We start from the raw sequence: 24754 nt of genomic DNA on the forward strand, positions 1-24754 counted from the left end.
GTCCTCCCCTGTGATAACTCCAAACTCCTTTACTGTCAAGAAGTTCACACACCCCAGATGGATAGTTTGGGACCCAGGTTAAGAATAATGTGAGAGGTGGTCTTACTACTGAGGAGAGAGTGATGTGGGTCCCAGACTCTATTCCAATATTTTTACTCATTGCAACCCTTTACTAACAGATTCTGAAAAAACTGTTGCATTGTTAGAAATACTGTTTGTCTTTTTTAACACAGCAATTGCCTTGCAAATCAAATAAGTTCCATCCATTCATTCACAAATGTAAATTTATTTTATACAGACACAAAGACATGTCAGAGAACCATGTGGAGAAACTGTTTACTACTGGCAGTGTAGTATAGTGGGGGATAATCCAGGCTCTGTAGTCAGAAACCCAAAACCATACCAAACCCATTGGCCTTGATTTGATCCCAACTCATAGGAACCTTATAGGAGAGAGTAAAATGGCCCCATAGGGTTTCTAAGGCCGTAACCTTTATGGAAACAGACTGCCACATCTTTCTCCCTTGGAGAGGCTGGTGGGTTCCAACCACTAAACTTTGGGTTAACAGCTGAGCACTTAACCACTGCACCACCAGGGCTCCTTGTAGTTAGAAAGATGGGCTCAAACTTCGGTTTAGTTACTTTTATGTGGTCTGTAACTAAATCTATTTACATCTCTGAACCTCATTTTATATATCTGTAAAGTCACCACTCACGTTCAAAGTCATACGGAAGCATCACCAATCCAGTAGTATGTTAGACAGTTACTGTCAAATTCTTAGACAAGAAACAAGGGGAACCCTATTTGGAGAACTAGGAAGAACATGACTTCAGAATTAGAGTTACAGACAGTTGGATTATAAATCAATTGCATTATCTCTTTTAATTCTCACTAACGGCCCTAGTAAGTAGATATGATTATTATCCTTATGTTTCAGATGATAAAATTCAGGCTTAAAGTGATTAAGCAATTTGCCTGAAGTCACAGTGCTACCACTTAGCAGACGCTCAACTTGAAGTGAACATGTACCAGATACCAGAATCCAGCTCTTGAACAGTATGGAACGTTTTAACACAAAGCAAGGGAAATGTTGAACAGGGAGATAGCACCAGTAAAGGGCTAGAATGATATGGTAGTAAATTAGACTCCAGCTGGATAGCAGGAATAAATATCTGGGCTCTCTTGGGGAAAAAGGCCACCCTATAGTGGAGGAAAGAACACCGGAATTGAGAATTGCCAAAGTGAGCAAGTGATTCTCCAGGGCCTTCGGCTACTGGAGGTGGGGCAGTGAAAACAAATTCTAAATCCTCCAGTTCCACTGGCGTTAGTCTCAGGGCAGGGTGGAGAGGGGCGTCCTACACACACCACTCCCTGAGTCCAGATGAGAAGAGTTAAAACTAGATAGGCCCAAATGCCTTTATGAACAAGCCCTAGCTTGTTTCAGTTTCTCTATTTCAATTTATACAGCTGCCCATATTAATTGGTCTAGTTTTGCATTATCTAACACCTCAACTGAAAAATGGTCCTTATTCTACTTTTTTTCATTGCTTCTGTGTTCAACTCCAGAAAAGGGACGTAGACCAGTGGTTCTAGAAATGTCCTCCACAGACCACTAGAAATCCCTGAAACCCTTTTGGGGGTTTACAAGGTCAAATTATTTCATAATAATACTAAGACACTGTCTTTATCACTGAGTTGGCATTTGTACTAATGGTTTAAAAAACATGATCTCAAACCATAGCAGTCATTGTATTCTTCACTGCCACTCACTCACAGTTTAAAAACAAACAAAAAAAAACACCCAAAAATGCCAACTTCACTTAAAAAAAAAAGGCAGTAAAAATTATTACTTTAATTAAACCTCAATCCCTGTGTATATGTCTGTTTAATAGTCTGAGTAGTCTGTTTAATTTGTCTGCAGGAAAAGCAGTTGTGCAGTTGACTGAGTTTCGAGCTAAAGTAGCTGCTTTTCAAAAAGAACACCATTTTAACTTGTAAGACTGGCTGACTATGGTTATCTGACTTGGGTATATAGAAGACATTTCTTTTGAAAATGAACAAAGTAAACAAATGACAGTATTTGTTTCCAATAGCTTCCTTGATGAAATTAGAATTTTTAGAAAACTGTGTTTCAATTCTTAAAAGCTTTTCTGATGATATTAATGGATAGAATTTTTTTTTTTAGATTGTATAATAAAATGTGTCAACCAATGCATGATGTTACAAAATCACGTATGAGTAAAAGAGCCATTCAAAGTGTTTTCATGAACTCCTGTTCATGAAAATTTATTGATCTATCCTGTACTTTGAACAGCTCTTTTACGCATAAAAAAGCCATTCAAAGTACAGGATAGATCAATAAATTTTCATGAACAGGAGTTCATGAATACACTCATTTAGATTTCATGCAGCCTGTAATGTTTAAGAAACTACCTCTTGTTGAGTTTTGGTGTAGTATCAAAAAGAATATACACAATTACCTGAAAAACCTATTAAAATACTCCTTCCTCTTATAATCGCATATCTGTGTGAGGCCAAATTTTCTTCACATATGTAAATGAAGACGACACATTACAAGAAAGTCAATGCAGAGATACATAAGAATGCAAATGTCTCCTATTAAGCCAGACATTAAAGAGATTTTTTAAAATGCCACAATGCTATGTGTTTTTAAAAAAATGAAGTTATTTTTCATAAAAGTGGAAACTCTGGTGGAGTAGTGGTTAAGTGCTATGGCTGCTAACCAAGAGGTCAGCAGTTCGAATCCGCCAGGCGCTCCTTGGAAACTCTATGGGGCAGTTCTACTCTGTCCTATAGGGTTGCTATTGAGTCGGAATCGACTTGACTTGGTTTGTTTCATAAAAGTATGTTATTTATGTCAACATGTAATAATGCCTTATTATCATTTTAAAATAAATATTTTAAAATTTTCTTAGGTTTAAACAGCAATTTAATTTTCTCAGTTTTATGGTAAGTTATCAGTAGATAAAATTTTCTGGGTGGTGCAAACAGTCTGCATTTCACCACTAACAGAAAGGTTTATGGCTTGAACCCACCCAGCAACAACGTGCAAGGCACGTCCAGTGATACGCTTTCATAAAGATTACAGCCCAGAAAACCCTATGGAGTAGTTCTACTCTGTAACACATGGCTTATCATGAGTGGGAATCGACTTGACGACAATGGGTTTGTTTCGTTTTGATTAGTAGATATGACCCACATAAACAAAAATCCTTTGTGGACCTTAATAATGTTTAAACATGGGAAGAAGTCCTGAGATCAAACAGTTTGAAAACTGCTAGTAATAAACCAATGAGTAAAACTCTTTCTGCTGTAATTCTCCCCAAGTTTCCCAAGGAAAAGATGGGTAGGGAAGAGAACGCAAAGGAGAAAATAATAGTAGGTATCCTACTGAGTATTTTCATGTACATTAATGTATCATATTTATTCTTTCCAACAGCCTAATAAATCTGATTACCCTTATTTAACAGATGAAGAAACTAAAACTCAGAGAGCAGTGACTTGTGTAAAGTCACAGCTGGTTAAGTGACAAAATTACGATTACAGCATACATCTCTTTGATTCTGAAGTTCTAATTCTTTCCACTATATCATATTTATAGTAGAAACTCTCAATAACTGACCAATGTCCATCAAAACCCCTAAATGCAGTGCTTTGGTGTTTAGTATCACTTCTGTTCTACATCTAAAGATTTAATTATTTTACTGATTTCTCATTCTTTGTTATTGACTTGCTTTACCAAATCCAAAGAATGCTTGGCATGCTCAATCAATTGGGTTTATACAACATACTAATTTTCCGAGGGTTAGCACATTTTAGTCATGATATACATAGTATCAGAGTTCTTTCAACCATATGTCTGTCATTCCCAAAGAGTAGATTTCTATAAAGGCCTGTCTCCTTTGCTTTGTAGATTCCTGTAAGCAAATACTTATTCAAGTATTCATTCATCAAATATTTATTAAAAACTTCCTTTATACTAGGTTTTAGTGGCATGAAACATGAAAATATAAATATTAATTTCTAGCCATTTAAAATAGAATTCTGGCCTTTGGAATGCTTTAAATTTAAACAATTTTGTGGTCACTTTTTCTGTAACCAAGCTTCATTACACTTTCTCTTTTGGATGAAAACCTTAAATGAAAAAACTAAGGTATGCTTTGGTGAGCAGTTCATGATTATAATATTGTTTATTGAGTTATTAGAAAATGACAGTAGTAATAATACTAAAAAACCCAAAACCAAACCTATTGCCACGGAGTCAATTTCAACTCATAGAGACCCTACAGGCCAGAGTACAAATGCCCCGTAGTGTTTCCGGGAAGCGGCTGGTGGATTCGAACTGCTGATCTTTTGGTTAGCAGCTGAGCTCTTAACCACTGCCCCATCAGGCCTCCTGTAATAATAATAGTGATCTTCTATTAGGAGCTCACTCTTGTCAGATGGGACACACCTTCACTGGTCTCACGTGAAGCCACTTCAGCTAGAGTAACATTCTCAATGACTTATCTAACTAGTAAACTTGAAAGGAGAAACTGAGTATGCTTGGCTCATCTTGCTTGGGCTTCTCTCAAATCTGCTTGCAGGAAGGACGCATTCTACTTTGCTTCCCACCACATGATAAGCAAAGGGGATGTATCAAAATAGGAGGAAAATTTGTTTCAAGGTGGAGGGGGCATATTAGGAAGTTCATTTAGCCACAGATCGAAATCACATTTTGAAGAATATCATTTGTGAAATATATCAATTCATGTGTATATTATATCATTGATGAACTGTACTAATTAGTAACACTGGTATTTTCATCTCCATTTATCTGATTCCTATGTCTTACTGTTCATCAAGTTCCAAATTCAGGATGGTATTCAGGGGTATTATTTTTGGTACACGTTACTTCTACAAGGGCCAGAGACTTTAAGAATCAGATTTTATCTTAATTGATTGTAAATTTAAGAGAAGACAGATGTTATTTACTGGACCCCTAAAGCCCCAAAACTATGTGCCAGGTATCATATCTGCTTTATACATGTTATTATCATTCCATTTTTGTCAGACAAAAAAAGTGAGACTTAGGGAACTTAATTTCTTTGAGGTCACACTGCATTAAGTGGAAGAGCTGGGATTCAAATTCATGTTTATCAGACCCTGTGCAATTGACCTTATCTCCATACTACCTCTCCACAATGCTATTAATATACTAAAAACAGGAAATAAAAATAGTTATTGTGGAGAGGGATGCTGGTGAGGAGTGAGCTTCTTGGATCAGGTGGACACTTGAGACTATGTTGGCATCTCCTGCCTAGAGGGGAGATGAGAGGGTGGAGGGGGTTAGAAGCTGGTGAAATGGAAACGATAAGAGAGAGTGGAGGGAGAGGGCAGGCTGTCTCATTAGGGGAGAGTAATTGGGAGTATGTAGCAAGGTGTATGCAAGTTTTTATGTGCGAGACTGACTTGATTTGTAAACTTTCACTTAAAGCACAATAAAAATTATAAAAAAAAATAGCTATTGTGTCAGAATCTACCTTCAACGACTACAAGTATTAAGTTAATTTGGAAAAATACAGATAAATGCCTTAGAATGTAGAAAATATGTAAATTAATAATATTTTGGATTGATCATGTGAAGTTACCAGCTAAACCATTTTAAGAGATTTGGGCTAAAAATACAATTCTTTTAGAGATGTAGTATGACTGGGGTATTCAGTTTCTGGGGAAAGCAAAATGCAATACGAACAGCAGCAGCCCCTGGTGGTCTAAGGGGAAAAAAATAGTGTATCTGTAATTATGGGAGTGGAAATATGTTTTTAAAAGAATATATGTACATATTTAGCCATTTGACTCAGTTCTCAATCCATCCAACACATTAAAAACAGATGCTTTAAAAAATGATCTGCTGGCAAGATGCTTGTTAAAATTTTATCATTTGAAATATTAAAATTCATTATGAATTAATTAGCACATTAGATAAAAATAAAATGTTTTTGTTTCATCGTTTTACAAAGTACTATAACCAGTGGTGATCAACATTGGGAATTTTGTATGTCTTGATACGTGGTGCTCAAAAAGAAACTAAATTTATAGGATCACCACTAAATTGATGACATTTTCTGTCTTCACTCTTGAATTCAGTTGGCAGATGTTTTCAAGAACAAAAAATTCTGTCTTATTACAAAACATATTAAGCAGGTTTTCCTGCCAGGCATGTCTGACATGATGTTTATTGCTCAGACCAAATCAATCCTCTTAATAAACTATAATATATGCCAACAAGTATATTATTTCATAGTTAAGGAACGTTGCCACATGAAACATTAAGTACTTTGATCTCTCAAGCTCAGCTCCCAATGCATCAGAAATGTGCTACACAATCCACTAGTTAGTAATATCTATTTATGTTGATTTAGCAGATAAAGTAAAATTATATTTTGCTAATCTTAAAGTTTTAGGTCTGGATTCCACTTTACCTCTGACTGTGTATATATACTACATATTGGCAAAAACTTGAGATTTTGGCTATTTACTAGATACCAAAGGAAAAAAAAATGTGTTTCAATAATCCCTATTCTGGTGCTTGAATATATTAGGAAAATAAAATGGTTCCAAAGATAGAACAATCATTGGTTGTGATATTAATAAACCAAATTGGTTGTTAAGACACTAGGTAGAAATGTCTCCAGTGACACCAGTACAGAACACAAGAGAATAAGACAGAATGACATGTATTGGTCCTCACCAATATTATGAACACTACTCAAGACAGAATATCAAAAACATTTTTTCAAAGAAAGCTTCACTTTATCAGAGTTGGCTGTTTCTGAACAATTGCAAAAATTCACATGAATGCTGAAAAAATCAGTCAGAAAACTAGACAACACCAAATATTTCACATGCTAAGGAATAAGATTTTTGATGGGTGTCAACAAGCAATCAGTCCATAAATATTTAAGTATCTTTAATGTGCAATGCCAGGCTCTGGAAAGATCCCTATCTGTAAATGCCTCCACTACATTTGATTTTTCCTTCTGTGGCCACGTAACCACTCTCTCTCCACTCCTCCTCCCAACATCTTATTTTTTTTTAAACCTGCTGGTCTAATCCCATCTTCTTTAGTTCCCGTTACCACATGCCATAACTAGTCTCACCTTAGGGAAGAAAAGTGTAAGCAGTCTACCAGGTGCTCCTTGGAGACTCAAAGGGGCAGTTCTACTCTGTCCTGTAGGGTCGCTATGAGTTAGAATCGGCTCAATGGCAATGGTTTTTTTTAACTCAACATTAGGTTGATCAGCACCAAGTCACTTTTGCCTATACTTCACCTATGTACTCTAGAGTTCTATTAATGACCTTTTTTCTTTGTCTGAGTACTAGTCCTGTTATGCTCCAGTTTAATAAAAGAATAACCCTCATTTCCATGATGGAGGGCACATCATTCAGACTAAGATCTGGTCTTTTGTTTTGGTCTCCTTCCAAGGGATTAGATTCTAATGGGTGAGTTCAGTATTAGTTCCTGGCTTCCTTACAATGTGCTTTGCACTGCTGGAAAAACTGGTTCATATCTGCTTATTCTCAAGATAGACATGCAATGCCAAAATCCACAAAGCATACTCAAAGATCTAGAGAATTGTGGGGAAATCTAGTCGAAAGGCACTGAACATAAATTGGTAATACTAATAATAGTATGAGACAAAAATACAAGAGATACCTCAATATGTGGTTGTTTCAAGGTGCTGCCAAGTGGGTTCTGACTCATCATCTTAGTCATCTAGTGCTGCTATAACAGAAATTACCACAAGTGGATGGCTTTTTCTACCATTTTGACATCTGATGTGATTTTCTTACGTGCTGTAAACCCTGCCTCTGTGATGGTAATGAGGGGAGATGGGTGGCAGTTGTGCTGATGAGGCAGGACTCAATCTACGGGATTGGATTGTGTCCTGTCTTGAACCAGTTTCTTTTAGGATATAAAAGACAGAAGCAAGTAGATAGGGGGGACCTCATACCACCAAGAAAGAAGTACTGGGAGCAGAGGGCGTCCTTTGGACTTGGAGTTCCTGTGTGGAAAAGCTCCAAGTCCAGGGGAAGATTGATGAGAAGGACCTCCCTCCAGAGCCAACAGAGAGAAAGCCTTCCCCTTGGAGCTGACACCCTGAATTTGGATGGTTAGCTTACTTTTCTGTAAGGAAAAAAATCTCTCTTTGTTAAAGCAAGAGGTGGAATTTCAGCTGGGCACTACAACATGGATAGGATTTAGATTAGGAGGAAAAAGGGAAACAAAGTTACAGATTTCAAGAAGCACAGGTACTTACAGGGTAGAGGTAGAATAGACACAGTAAAAAAAAAAAGTAGTCTGGCTCTATTCTTATGAACAAGTGTGTTAAGTACAAACTGCAGTAGGTCGGGAAAAACTATTTCCGTTTTCATTCATAATTTTAGCACCGTGATAAAACTAAGAAAAAAATAGGGCATCCCACTTTCATATATTCATATGAAAATATATAAATCAAGGTATCAAATAAATATTGGCATAATGGCTTTTTATCATTAGTTTTTGGAGTATTATCTCAGCCACTGGATTGGGTAGGGAACAATTTGTTGGTTTGAACGTTTCCTCACAGAAGAATCAATTAGCATAATTCTATGATGTAGGACATATTGAAAAAAAAAAGTAGTAGTAGTTTGGGATTTTAATCCTGGCTCTACCGCTTTATTTATTCAACAAAAATTTATTGTTAAGGCTCTGTTCTACAAACCTCTATTGTGAAGGCTCTGTTCTAGGCCCTGGTGATACAAACAAACAACAAAAAACAACTCACTGCAGTTGAGTTGATTCTGACTCATAGTGATCCTATAGGACAGAGGAGAACTGCCCTGTGGGATTTCCAAGGAGCGGTTAGTGGACGTGAACAGCCAATCTTCTGGTTAGCAGCCAAGCTCTTAACCACTACACCACCAGGGCTCCCTGGGGATATACCAGTGAGTAAAACAGACTAAGTCTCTGCTGTCATGGAGCTCACATTAATAGCTACATGACCATGAGAAATTACTAAAACTTTTTGACCCACAGCCTCCTCATCTGTAACTTGGAATCAATAATAGTGATCTTATTAAGAGAAAAATATATATACACTGAAACTTGTGAGAGCTATAACTCAACAGGGCTGCCTTACTTTTCCAGGTCTTGCAACTTTTCGGCTTTTAACAGAGTGCGATCTTACCACTTTTTATCACACCATTTAGTGGAAAATATTTGAGTTTTCCTTCTCTGATAGGTTTCCACCTTAAACAGGGTCTGCACCTTGTAGGTTTTACTACATATAGTTTATACACATTCAATACTTGTTACCTGCTGCTCTCAAGTTGATTCCGACTCACAGTGACCCCATATATTACAGGGTAAAACTGCCCCATAGGATTTTCTTGACTGTAATCTTTACAGAAGCAGATCACCAGGCCTTTCTTCTTGGTACCACTGAGTGGGCGTGAATTGCCAACCTTTAGGTTAGTAGCCAAATGTAAACCTTTTGCTCCACCCCCCAAAAAAACAAAATCCAAACTTGTTGCAGTCAAGTCGATTCCAACTCAAAGCAGTTCTATAGGACAGAGTTGAGCTGCCCCATAGGGTTTCCAAGGAGTGACTGGTGGATTTGAACTGCCGACATCTTTGTTAGCAGCCTAACACTTATCCACTGCGCCACTCCTTAAATAAAAACTCCTTAAATAGTATCTGTTAAATGATAACAGGCTAAAAACCTATCTTTACCATCATCAGATGTAGATTACCACATTATATCATGCTTGCATTACATATGGTTTAGTTTTCATATTTCAGGTAAGCATTTTGTTTTTCTCCCACTTGTCTTTCATTTTGTTATACTGTGGGGATATGTGTGTCATTGTGATGCTGGAAGCTATGCCACCGGTGTTCAAATGCCAGCACGGTCACCCATGGCAGACAGGTTTCAGCTGAGCTTCCATATTAAGACAGACTAGGAAGAAAGACCCAGCGGTCCACTTCTGAAAAGAATTAGCCAGTGAAAACCTTATGAATAGCAGTGGAACACTGTCCGATATGGCACCAGAAGATGAGCCCCCCAGGTTGGAAGGCACTCAAAAGACAACTGGGGAAGAGCTACCTCCTCAAAGTAAAGTCAACCTTAATGACGTGAATGGAGTTAAGCTTTTGGGACCTTCATTTCTTGATGTGACACGACTCATAATGAGAAGAAACAGCTGCAAATATCCATTAGTAATCAGAACACGGAATGTACAAAGTACAAATCTAGGAAAATTGGAAGTCATAAAAAATGAAATGGAACACATAAACATTGATCCTTGGCATTACTGAGCTGAAATGGACTGCCATTGGTCATTTTGAATCAGACAATCATGTGGTCTACTATGCTGGGTATGACAACTTGAGAGAAATTGTATTGCATTCATTGTCAAAAAGAACATTTCAACATCTATCCTGAAGTACAACACTGTCAGTGATAGGATAATATCTATACACCTACAAGGAAGACCAGTTAATACAACTATTAGTCAAATTTACTCACCAATCACTAAGGCCAAAGATGAAGAAACTGATGACTTTTACTCACTTCTGCAGTCTGAAATTGATTGAATGTGCAATTAGGATGCACTGATAACTACTGGTGACTGGAATGAGAAAGTTGGAAACAAAGAAGAAGGATCAGTGGTTGGAAAACACGGCCTTGGTGATAGAAACCATGCTGGAGATTGCATGATTAAATTTTACAAGACAAATGATTTCTTTATTGCAAATACCCTGCTTCACCAACATAAACAGCAACTATACACATGGACCTTGCCAAATGAAATACACAGGAATCAAATCGACCACATCTGTGGAAAGAGACAATGGAAAAACTCAATATCATCAGGCAGAACAAGGCCAGCGGCTGACTGCATGTCAGACCATCAATTACTCATACACAAGTTCAAATTGAAACTGAAAAAAATTAGAACAAGTCCAAGAGAGCCAAAGCATGACCTTGAGTATATCCCATCTAAATTTAGAGACCATCTCAAGAATAGATTTGACATGTTGAATAGTAATGACCGAAGACCACACAAATTGTGGAATGACATTGAGGATATCATATGTGAAGAAAGCAAGAGGTCATTAAAAAGACAGGAGAGAAAGAAAAGACCTAAATGGATGTCAGAAGAGACTCTGAAACTTGCTCTTGAATGTCTAGTATCTAAAGCAAAAGGAAAAAATGATGACGCAAAAGAGCTGAACAGAAGATTTCAAAGAGTGTCTTGAGAAGATAAAGTATTATGATGACATGTGCTAAGACCTGGAGATAGAAAATGAAAAGGGAAGAACACACTCAGCATTTCTTAAGATGAATAAATTGAAGAAAAAATTCAAGCCTCAAGTTGCAATACTGAAGGATTCTATGGGGAAAATATTAAATGACAAAGGAAGCATCAAAAGGAGATGGAAGAAATACACAGAGTTACAATACCAAAAAGAACTGGTCAAAGTTCAAGCATTTCAGGAGGTAATATATAATCAGAACCCGTGGTACTGAAGGAAGAAGTCCAAGCTGCACTGAAGGCATTGGAAAAAAACAAGGCTCTGGCCCAAGAGACAGAAAGGGCCACATAAACCAGAGACATCTGCCTGAGACCAAAAGAACTAGATGGTGCCTGGCTACAACCGATGACTGCCTGACAGGGCACACAACAGAGAATCCCTGATGGAGCAGGAGAACAGAGGGATGCAGACATCAAATTCTCATAAAAAGACCAGACTTAATGGTCTGCCTGAGACCACAGGGACCCTGGAAGCCGTGGTTCCCGGACTTTCTCTTCGCCCAAGACTGGAACCATTCCTGAAGCCAACTCTTCAGACAGCGATTGGATTGGACTACAAGATAGAAAATGATACTGGTAAGGAGTAAGCTTATTGGCTCAAGCAGACACATGAGACTATAGGTGCAGCTACTGTCTGGAGGCGAGATGAGAAGGCAGAGGGGACTAGGACCTGGTTGAATGGGCACAGGGAATACGGGGTGGAGAGGGGGCGTGTGCTGTCTCATTAGGGGGAGAGCAGCTAGGAGTACATACCAAGGTGTATGTAAGTTTTTGTATTACTTGATTTGTAAACTTTCACTTAAAGCACAACAACAAAACCAAACAAACAAAAAAAAAAACCCAAGGCTCTGGAAATTGACAGAATACTAACTGAGATGTTTCAACAAATGGATGTAGCACTGGAAGTACTCTCTACTATCTATGCCAAGAAATTTGGAAGACAGCTGCCTGGCCAACCAACTGGAAGAGATCCATATTTATGTCTATCTCCAAGAAAGGTGATCCAACCAAATGCAGAAATTATCAAACAATATCATTAATATCTCATGCAAGCAAAATTATGCTGAACATCATTCAAAAGCAATTGCAGCAGTCTGTGGACAGGGAATGGCCAGAAATTCAAGCCAAATTCTGAAGAGCACGTGGGATATCGTTGCTGATGTCAGATGGACCCTAGCTGAAAGCAGAGAATACCAGAAAGATGTTTACCTGTGTTTTATTGCCTATGCAAAGGCATTTGACTGTGTGGATCATATCAAATTATGGATAACATTGTTGAGAATGGGAATTCCAGAACATGTACTTGCACTCATAAGGAACCTGTACGCAGACCAAGAAGCAGTTGTTCAAACAGAACAAGGGAACCTAATTCAATCTGTACGCTGAACAGATAATCCGAGAAGCTGGACTATATGAAGAAGAACATCAGGATTGGAAGAAGACTCATTAACAACCTATGATATGCAGATGATACAACCTTGCTTGCTGAAAGTGAAGAGGACTTGAAGCACTTACTGATGAAGATCAAAGATCACAGCCTTCCATGTGGATTACAGCTCAACATAAAAAAAAAAAAACTAAAAAGAAAACAAAAATCCTCACAACTGGACCAGTGAGCAACATCATCATAAATGGAGAAAAGCCTGAAGTTGTCAAGGATTTCATTTTACTTGGATCCACAGTCAACACCCATGCAAGTAGCAGTCACAAAATTAAAAGATGCATTGCATTGGACAAATCGGCTTCGAGAGATCTCTTTAAAGTGTTAAAAAGCAAAGATGTTACCTTGAGGACTAAGGTCTGCCTGACCCAAGCCACGGTGTTTTCAATCGCCTCACATGCATGCGAAAGCCAGACAATGAATAAGGAAGACAGAAGAAGAACTGATGACTCTGAATCGGGGTGTTGGCGAACAATACTGAATATTCCATGGATTGCTAAAAGAACAAAGAAATCTGTCTTGGAAGAAGTACAGCCAGGATGCTCCTAAGAAGCAAAGATGGTGAGACTTTGTCTCACATACTTTGGACATGTTATCAGGAGGGATCAGACCCTGGAGAAGGATATCATGCTTGGTAAAGTAGAGGGTCAGCAAAAAAGAGGAAGACCTTCAATGAGATGGATTAACACAGTGACTGCAACAATGGGCTCAAGCATAAAAACAATTGTGAGGTTGGCACAGAACCGGGGGGTGTTTCGTTTTGTTTTACATAGAGCGCTATGAGACGGAACCGACTCAATGGCACCTAACAATAACAACCACCTCATGGCGTTGTTGAAAACAGACGATCAACTGGAAAATACAAACAGTGAAATAGTATACGAATACAAGTTAATTTATCTTCGTCATGTACCATGATTTGAGTCCTAAAATTACAAACGCTTGTTATTTGGGAACAAGCAGAGGTAAGGGGAGCACCAGAAAAAGTGGATCAAAACTACCTAAGAATTAATTCACCTTCCACAAAATCAACCATCCTTCTCTCTCCCACTATACGATCAAGGCTTACTATCTAGAAACATGTTTGAAGAATGCCAGCTTACCTCTGCTATTCTGCATAATTCTGGGAGAGTTTAGGAGAAAGGATGTTAATTAAGAAAAAAAAATTTTATAGCTAAAATGATCAGATACAAAGTTGTGCTATCTGAGTAAGCCTATTTTTGTCTTTTCTTTTAATGCTTTCCATGGGAGCCTGGATCAGAGAGGAAAAGAAAGAGACGGAAAGCCAAAATAAGGAAAAGAAGTGAAAACAGCAGAAGAGTAAACAAGGTCAAAAAGAATTGAAGAAAAAAAAAAGGAAAAGAGAGGAGGTCTTAAGGACGAAGCAACACAAAAAGATTTTTTTTCCTTGTAAGAAAAACAGATGCAAAGATAAGTAAGGCAGATGTAAAAAGGAAAATAACGAAAATGTACACAAATAAGGCAAGAAGAGAAAACAAACGAAAGCAATGGTGACAAGATAAAGAGAGAACAGGAAATAAGAATGAAAACCTACAGGCCAGATTTCTGAACTAGATGCTTACACTATACACGTCATAAGGCAAATAAAAGAAACTGCTCATGAAGAAACAAAAAAAATACACAAAATCACTTTTTGTTTGCATTTTATATAAGCAAGTGAATACTGTTAATGATTTGCACATTTCAAAAAGCTTATACAATTCATTCATGGCATCTGCATATCAGAATTAATTTTTCGAACTCTGTCATAAAACCTGAGTTGACAGACTGGATCAAATAGTAGAAAAGTTCGGACAAATGATAGAGGAGAAAGTGACATCATGATCCTGATGCAGTTGCAGAAAAGAAAGGCGGTGATGCAATTAGATTAGATCAAGCAAGCTACTCATTCATTCCAAATCTAGTAATTGTTTTTACTCATCAAATAACATATTAAGTAGTGAGATGGTTTTGAGAAATTTAAATGTAATATGGCCATCTTTTACTTAACTTACATGAAGTGCTTTGGGTATTCTTGGTCAGTATACATTTTGGGTCTTCAAAATTTATATACTGCTTTCACTAGTTTTACTGTCACAACTCACTGGGCAGACTGACCAAATGTCTTGAATGTATGAAGCACAATTCCAAGAAGTATAGTGATTATGCCATGAACCAGAAGTATAATAAAATAAATAACTTAACAAGCAATGTACTTCCCTTTAAAGGTAGTATGAAATATTTTATTAATTATCTTTTTAAGTAAATGTAAAAATTGCTCAAGTCATATAATTTGAAACTTTACTTCTACCCTACAGTGCAACTTATAAAATGTTAATTAATCTGTGTTTAAATGTTCTGAATTGCTTACTTGAAGAACACAATTTACTGTTTTAGTTACCCAGTGGCATTTCTGACATGTCTTACCCCTAAATTAAACTTCCGGAGTCCATAATAAGGGCCTTGAAAATCGCATGAATATGCTTCCAATATATAAGGCATGGTATGTATATCAAGTAGAATGTGTCAAAGTGGAAATAAAATTGTTTTCTGCCCCCTGGTAGTGCTGCTAGCACTACAAAGTGCAAAGGTTCACCGGGTAAGAAGAGAGCAAAGGACAGAGCTCCCTCATTACACTATTCCTAAACTATTCTAGCTTAAATATTTATTAAGAAATTAATTATTCTTTCTCCCTCTATTTGCTTTCTGAAGTTAAGCTGAGACAGTGGATAGATGGCTGCTCAGAGAAAAACAATGTACTATCCAGTGAAACTGTTACCACCCCAGATGAAGACTGACGTTTTGTACAGTTTTATTAATTCAGCAGGTAATATGTATTAAAATTATTAGGCTGTGTGTACTTTCTCTTATGGATAATATCTTCAAAAAATATGTTGGAATGTTGGACTGGAAAGTTTTCTTCCTTCTGCATACATCACAATGAAATTACTTTAGAAAAATTTCCTTGAAAGAGTGTATGACACAAAACATAGCATTTGCATTTGACGCTTAAAATATCACACTGAAATACGAATGATTTTTTTTTAAATATTGATTAATAGAAAACATTCCTTCCAAGAAGTAGACACTCATGGGAAATGGATGGCCAAAAATTAACAATTTCTTTTTGAAAAAACATAAACAAAATAATTTATATGAAATAAATCTAAATAAACAAAAGGAAATAATGAAGAAAAGGAATGATCTCACTTACTCTGATATACAACTGCATCATTTCTTTTTCTCTCTGGGGGTTACGGTACTTCTCATAGAAATCACGTCGCTTCTTTGTTTCTTTAGGGACTTTATCTTTTCTTTCCCGTTTTTCTGCTGGTTCATCCGAACTATCAGATGACGACTGTACATGTATCTTAGGCTTTTCTACTTCAATATAGTTTTCATTGGGATTCAGTACTATTACTCCATATCCTTCCTGTTTTGAAATGAAAAATATGAAGTGAATCTTAGCAATCATTTCTAATTCACAAAAAAGTTCACATACTAAGTGATTTAATAATTATGGTTTTTATTTTTCCAGTAAAAAGTCATTTTAAATTGCCTTTATTGTGTGCATAGATTACCTAGAAGAACGAAAAGACATAATTGTAACATACAGATTAATAAGGCTTAAATTAAAAAAGTACTTCAGATCTCCTAGTTTCCCAAAATGATCAAAATAAATTATTAAATAACAAGCATGCTTTGAAACAACATTAATATTTATAATATACATTTTGAGATAATAAAGTATTCCAAATTGAAGTTTACAATTCAAACTATATTTTGTGGGGTTTTCTTTCCTTTACAATTACCTTTTAATAAGCATTTTTTTTTTGAACAGTAAGAAAGAATAAGTAATTAAGAAAGAACAAAACTGATCAAATATTCTACAGACTTATATGTCCATATTATAAAAAACATACAATGTCTATTTGTGCACCTTGAATTTTATTTGTCTGTCTTCTTTCGGGAAGCCAGACAAGTCATAAAAAAAAAAAAGTAAATTAATGTTGTACTAGAAGCAACTCTTAAAATCTTAAAATTTCTTTCATTTAAAAAAAAATTAATATAATTTTTCTTTATTAAAATTTAGTACCAAGAAACATGTAAAGTTCTAAAGTTTACAGCTTGTGAGCTAGTAAATCTTTTATTTTTTCTTTAAGTTTGTAAAACATATATTTTCCTGTCTGGTTCAATTTTAACAAGGTAAACATTTCTATGGGTATGATTAAGGAAACATTTAATATTTATATATTATAACTGATAGAAGAATCTAACCACAAGAAAATAGAGAAGAATAAACAATAACTGCTAGTAAGTATGTACAACATATCTTGTCTTTTCTATTCAATTCTGTATTGTGGGTGTTCCAATTATGTTCCTGTAGTCTTGTAAGGTCACAGTTAAACGTTATTATGATAAAAAACATAAAGCTATATAGAACATTAAGCTTATTAAATTTCCTACTTACTAAAAAAATTATATATATTTTATAAAGTATAACTGTAGAATCTACTTGAAGTTTAAAATTAAATTCCCTTCTATCAAGCCTCCCACAAGTAGATGATTTTAAAAATTAAAGCAGTAATAATAAATCAATATTAACATGGAGTAACTTATCCTATTTTGAAATAGGCCACAATGCTGTACATGGTTGTTTTTTTTTTTAAATAGCTGATATCACAAACTACATACAAATTTTATTCATATTCTTTCAATTTTCCTCCCCCAATCAGATGATGATACTGTCTAAAACTCTGATTTGCTTTGGGGATTCTAGATCGTTGAGGTTCTAATTTTAGTGATAGGACTGTTAATTAAGATATAGTCCTCTTACATATGTGGAAATTATCTGTGTACTAACAGACACCACCTTGATTAACAAAACACCACACATTCTTCAAGGGATGTACTTTAATTTTAAACAAAACTTTTAGATAAATGCCTGTTTCATGAAAGGCTTATAAAATACTAATTTTTAAATTTAAACCTTCTACATCAAAGTATGAGAAAATTTTTTTTTTTTTAGTCCTTCAGCTGGCAAGTCAAAGTTTTACCAACAAAAGATATTTTATTTGGTCCTGCTTTATTCTAATCTGTATAGCTATTCAGAAGTCTTGTAATTCATTGTGATCACTGTCAGGTAGACAGATTGTCAGTTGGTGATTTTCTACAGTTGGACACACTCGACTAGTTATTAAAATCACATTTGAAGGAAGTTCCTACCCCTCTTCCTTGTGCCTCTTACAACTTTTCACGCCCTTCTCAAATTTCAGCTATAACTTCTCCTCCCACCAAAAGTAAGTTAAAGAACACTGTTGCACTCTGCTAAACAGGGTGAAATAGAGGCATTCAGTATACTGTCTCTGGTATGAGGAACATAGTCAAAAAAGGTCACCATAGGCCAAAAAGAAAATTGCCTCCTTACTAGATTCTGTACTGTGAGTAAGTGGTCTCCTGTCATGCTTCTTCCCTGCCTTCTTTGAGTGAACTGAACTTTAAACACACATGCACACGCACACACACACACACACACACACACACTGAGTTTCTTATACTTACATATGAATATAGGAATTAGAGCGAGTCCAAAACAGACTCTTAGAATTCTTAGAGATGAAAATAGTGATACACAGTATTTCAATGATAGTATAAAAAATTTCAAACTCAAGGTGGAACTTTAAAAACATCAACTTTGCACAATGAATGAATTCCAAATAAAGGTGAACTCTTTGGACAAAATTTATGGCAACCAGAATCATAAAAGTACATAATCACTAGAAATAATACTGTGGAGATATCAGGATTACTTGAGCACAAGTTTTTATCAATTTTTGGAAACCATGGATTGAAAGTTATTGTGCCTATTTGATATTACATGGACTCTGAAATTTGATGTGTCCAGTCTAAATAAGTATAAAATGTAGATACACATAAATCATCAAAGAAGTAGTATTTGTCTGAGTTATTGATTAAGTAACTGAAAATTACATGACTCATTTGTCCAATTTTATAAAGACACAATGTCAATTTTTCACTGAGGCATCAACAAATGAAAAATGATTCTCCTTTTAAATCACTGCTATGTAAATCAATTAAAGAATTTTTATTATCTAGATTTCAACAATGAATGTTTCTTCTTAAATATCTAAATTTTTTAGAAAATATTTTATACTTTAGATATTTCAGACTGCCAATTTGATTAATGTAATAACCACCAAGAAACATTCAGAAACATCTTCTGCAGAAATGAGAACTAATTTTAATAAATGTCTCTATTGAAAATCAATTATTTTGTTAAAAAAATTACTGTTCTTAATTTTTTCTGATAAATTAATTAATGCAATATTCACAGAGACCATTCACAGCCGTTTTATAATGAGTAGGAGAAAGGAGTGACAAAATAAAGTTAACTGTCTTACCTACATGCTCTAACCAAGGATATGTAGCAAAATTTCACCTTTTCCACCTTTTCTCTGTTAAATGTAATACTGTAAAGAAACCCCTTAATATAAACTACAAAGATTTTTGCTACGTCAACATTAATATATGCAAAGTAAAGAGTCAATGCAAATAGTCAAGTAGACCCAAAATACCAATTGTTAAATTTAACTCTTTCAAACAGAATAACACCAATTTACATCTTTAAAAATCAGAATAAGTATCATTTAAAAAATGGAGTCCTTCTCTTCCCAGTAACACAATCAGTACACAACAGAAACAGGTAAAAAGAGATGCTAGTGTAACCTTTGTGGAACGGAGCAGTAAAATTCTACAAAAATACACCATAAAAACAAGCGTTAAGTATAAGATCACAAAAGAACTACGTATTTCCATTCTAAAAAGGAGGCTTCCATAGCTAATGCTTGGAATCTTAAACATTTAACATTGAAGTTTTTTTTTTTATATTTAATTATTCCTTAAGCATGCCTGATTTCTCATAAGATAAAAAGTTAGGTCATTTCAAATATACAAACCTCTCCTGTTATCTTTAACAAGATAAAATGATCAAACTGATTATCTAACATCCTACAACTAAATAAATAAAACTCCCGGCATCTTTTATAATCATTTACCCAAATCAATTCCAATATCCAACATTTCAAGAGACAAAGCATACACAAAGTTGTTAATTAACTCTCATGTTTGATCGCACAGTCTAGCAGAAGATCAAGGAGGTGATCAAGAGAACAGATACTGGTAAAAGTAAACTTTATCTCTTCAATTCATCCCATTCCATTTTATTATACTTTTGTAACTATAACTGTAGCTTGAAACAGTCTGAAACCTGTGTTTATAAGGTACAAACTATAGGGTCTTAGTATCCCTCTAACTTTAGTGCTAGGCATAGCATTTTATTCAGCACAAGTACTTGCTGTGATTTAAAGAGAAACACAGGCCTCTGGGCCTCCTTTAAGAAGACTATAGATGTAATTACTAATAAATAATAGTTCGTTTATCATTCAATCAGCAGATGATGGCTAAGGTCAAAGAGGTCTAAAACAGACAGGTAATGCTGAGTACACAGGATCAAAGAAGAAGAAATCTTGCTAAAGAAGTGAAATCAGTACAGATATGTACTTAGCAAGAAGATTCTGCAAAGAGACAGAAATTTGTAAATGCCTGACCAAAACCAGAATGTACTTTTGCCCCCAAACATAACTTTTCTAAAACTAAAGGTTTTTCCAAGTTAATTTGCCTATTAATTACCAATTAGACGGCAAATGGAAATTTATGGCAAATTCTACATCTTTTCAAATCCCTTGTGATTGGCTAAATAAAAAAATGAGCTAAAAGTACTCAGCTCTGCATATTAACCTACCAATTCTGAAAGCCACATGTGACCAGAGAGGTCAAGGGCCAGAGTAGAATCCTTTGACCTATGGAACTATCCGTTTTGGTCTTCAAGAAAGGCTCTGTAAGACATCATTTTACACAGATTTATCAATCATATTGTTCAAGTTCAGCATTCTATCCACTTGGTTTGAAGGAAGATAGGTGTGCATCCTCAAGGGAAATGAAACCCAAAGTGTTTTGATCTGTAAACTACATCTGCCCATGGTTAAAATGGACAAACCTCTGTCCATTCATCTTTTCTGAAAGACGTATGCTGTTTATTTCTCATCTTTTTTCACAAGGGTATGTATATGCCACTGTTGCAACATCCTCGGTGCAACAGTGAGATGAGGTCATGACAACTAATCAGAAGTCACTAGTGAAGCGTTAAAAGTAAACATAGCTGTTGGAGCTGCAGCTCTGCTTGAAAAATGCCCCCTCCATTATTTCAGCAATTTTCTCAAGACGTGACCTGGGACTGAAATGCCTGAAATGTCACTTGACTCCGTTTTGTGCTTCTTCCCAATGTGCATTTTGGTATCAGCACCCTGCTTATATTTTGTAAAATGTTTGTCATGACCATGCTTCAACTTGTAGCTCCCTAAATTCTAATGCTGTGTTCCATGGTATGAAAGTACCAAAATATGGGCTAACGTAACTAGCAAGCTTCCAACTTGAAATAGCTCATCAAGTTAGTCAGTAAAAGAAAACATGCCACAAAAAGTTTTCAGAGGACCACCTGTTGTCTATTATTTTTACATAGCACTTACTCATAAATCATAACACAGGGTAATTAATCAAGCTGTCAAGGAGAAGGTCAAAGGTTATATGGTAGAGTCAGAAGGTCATGCATGGGCTGATAGAGGTCAGGGTCACACTGCATTCCTCATTATCAAGTTGGGATGAGAGACGGCCCAAGCAAACAAAAGTGAAAGCAGATGGAGAAGTGAGTGGATAAAAAAAGAAAGAAAATTTCACAAACAAAAAGAAAAGTGAAAGAAGACTGTCAGCTGCCTTCAAGTAGAGAATAGAAAAGAAATACACTGAAATGTGCTCAAAGGAGCTCAAGAACATAAAGAAACTACAGTTTTATTAATTAAATAAATTGAATATAACTTTTCTTGGTCATTTTATTAGTGCACACCAAGCAATATTAGAAAATACGTGTTTACAATCTCTACACCTTTCCTAGCTAGTGGGCTCAAGATAAATTAAGGTATGGCAAAGAATTCTAAGGATGAAGTATGATTTACATTTTCAAAAAACTTATCGTAAGAGGGTATTTTTTTCTGTAATATTGTTTCAGGGTTACAACACAGATGCAAACAGTTTTAAGTCATGAGACAGATAAGACATAATTTCTTGAGTATGACACAAAGATATCCACAAACATAAATACTCATAAAAGTCCTTTTGAATAACAAAACAGTTATAAAATATTCTATTATTACACTGGTCTGAATTAGATGCAGAATACTGTGCAAAATTAGCTGTCACCCTTTGCTCAAAATCTTTGTTAATCTCATTTTGAATGTTTGCAGCTTTATCAACACATGCATCAATGTCAGCTCCTTGGTTACTGAACCGCTGTAGTTGGAAGAAGATATAATTAAAATGTTTTGGCACAGAAAAGGTGAAATTGTATCTTCCCTTGTTCCCTTAGGAGTCTGTAAAACATGAAGGATATATTGACAAACACACACCCTTGTCTCCAGTTTTGACATCTCAGGTCGTCCAGGTGCTATTTATTTCAAAACATTCACTTTGCACTTGCCCATATTGTCACCTGCTCTGTTTCTAACTTTTACTAGGTTTTAGAACCGTATGTAGTTTAAACTTCACAAATTTCCCTTGTAATCATCAATATGTTTTTTATGGAAGCATACCGTAAGTGCACAATAACACTAAAAAATAAGTTTACCATTCATTATTGAGGACAGAAACACAATTTAATGCTACAGCACTGTGAAATCTTTTATATTCTTTGCTTCTCATTCTCATAAAAAGAACATAAACATACATCCACACATTTACACATTTAACTAAAAAGAAATAACAACTGTTGCCCAGCTAATGACAGATCAAAATCCCTAGATGGGTCTAGGGAGCCCTACAGATATACCTCCTTTATCATTAGGACCAAATCAGACACGGATGGGCAAGTTTATCTTATGAACTTTACTGTTCTGTATGCTAGTTATGACCTTATGTTTTAGAATGCTGAATGAAATTCCAGTGGTCACCTAACTTCCTATTAAAACCCATTATAACATTATGTAACTATCATAGCTATCAAACTATAGAAGGCAGGCATATATAGCCTTTCAAAATGTTAACACTTTGACCCAATCACATACCACATAAAATATATGCTGAAGTTTTTTAAGTTACTCTTAAAACCTGCTAAAGAACTATGGTACATAAATCATTCTACCTTAAAATATGCCACCTTTCTCCTTTTATTTTTCTAATTAAAATGTCATGTGTTTGAAATATTTTTTTAGAAGATTGTTTTTCAAGAATACGTCAGTGTTTTGCTTGTGGTTCCAGAGTCTACTTGCAAAGATCAGGACATAATGAAGACTCCCAAGTATCTGCTGAGTTAAACACTGATTCCATACCAAAAACGTTTAATAAGCAGCTACTCTGTACCAAGTATTGTGCAATGTACAGTGCATTTTAAGGTATTTCCACTCAGTGGAGAATTTCAAATCAGAATCAAATACAAATCCCTAAAATGTCTACCTGAGGCCATTTTATTCTTCAAGAAAAAGAGGCATGTGAACAGGTAAAAAAGGAGAAGGGGAATCATTATGGTAAAAAGCTCTTAAAAAAACCAATCTAGTTAAGACTTTCAAAGATGACTAGCTTGAAACGGTAAGCTATGTTCGTGTTAAGAGCAATATTTAAACCTAACGTTTTAGGGTGCATGTATGTGTGTTATACACTCAGATATTTTAACAAGTCGAATCATCTCATAATCTAAGGGAAAAGCTTCTATATACATCTATCTCCTAACGAACAGGTGCAACTGAGTACAGCTATGAATTTCCCTTCCCACAGTGACCTATGTCAGAAGATCTTCTCATACTTCTTCTGCTAAATAATTTAATTACTTATGAGTTATGGTTTCTTTGTAACCTTTCAAATGACTAACTCATTAAAATGCAAAAATATGCAAAACATGATGTCACTGGGTCAAACAGCTGTGTTGGTAAAATTATGGCTGTGAATGTCCTCAAGAACATGAAAATATTAATAATTTATATTGCTCATTAGACGGCAAAAACTATTTAAACAGATTTAGAGACAGATTAATTTTATAATCACAAAATGCTACACTATCTCATGATAACAAATCTTTCTACCATCTGTGACCCTTTGGTATATATAAGATATATAAAAATGTCTAATTGTTTAAAGTTTTTGTATTATATGAATATTTAGGGGAAAAAAGTTATAAGAACTGGAAATACAGAAGAACATTACTTAAAAAGCATAAGCTATTTGCCGACTTTAATCACAATTTCATTTTCCTTCAAAGAAAGAGGACACAGCACAGTAGATAAGTTACAGTAGAAGATAGTCAACAAGTCATACTTCTGCAAACCAGGTAATGAGGTGACTGTCTTAAGCTGCTTAAAAATAAATGTCATTCTATAACTTCAAATCTTCTGTAGAAACTTTTCAGACAAGTGGCAAGAAGTGATGAAATTATGTAAACAAAGTACTATCATATTCAAAGTTCAAAATGTCTCATGCCTGTGCTTCACAGTATCATGATGGTGCTAAAAGCACAGGGCAGGAAAAAAAAATATCCCAACCATCAAGTGTTTTAAGACACAGAAATGTCTTCAATTTAAAAACACACGTGTTAATTGTCAAATCTGTCCTATTTAGCCAGGAACTAGCTTCCTAATGACCATGTTTTTCTGTCTCTCAAGCAAGTTAAACACCAAATACATTATTTGCCACTTTAAAGTATAGAAATGTGTTCATCTACTATCGGCTAGCAGCAACAGAACTACTTTTATGTGTATTTATAACGTTCTTTTCATTAATAATCTATCACGGACAAAAATTAATGAATAGACAATCTTGACACGTGGTCT

General features: G+C 35.4%; 1 protein-coding gene across 7 annotated transcripts in view; it reads right to left on the bottom strand.

Moving 5' to 3' along the window:
• Positions 1–24754, bottom strand: part of FAM172A (family with sequence similarity 172 member A) — a 497808-nt gene that overhangs the window by 261902 nt on the left and 211152 nt on the right. For all 7 annotated transcript variants that reach the window (XR_007515229.1, XM_049867989.1, XM_049867961.1 and 4 more), the window contains one exon: positions 16021–16239. Coding sequence is in view for 6 of the 7 variants with exons in the window: in XM_049867989.1 (XP_049723946.1) it covers positions 16021–16239 (219 nt within the window). In the remaining variant the exon portion in view is untranslated. The remainder of the gene's footprint in view (positions 1–16020; positions 16240–24754) is intronic.

The sequence above is a fragment of the Elephas maximus genome, chromosome 2 (assembly GCF_024166365.1).
Source record: "Elephas maximus indicus isolate mEleMax1 chromosome 2, mEleMax1 primary haplotype, whole genome shotgun sequence".
NCBI lineage: Eukaryota > Metazoa > Chordata > Mammalia > Proboscidea > Elephantidae > Elephas > Elephas maximus.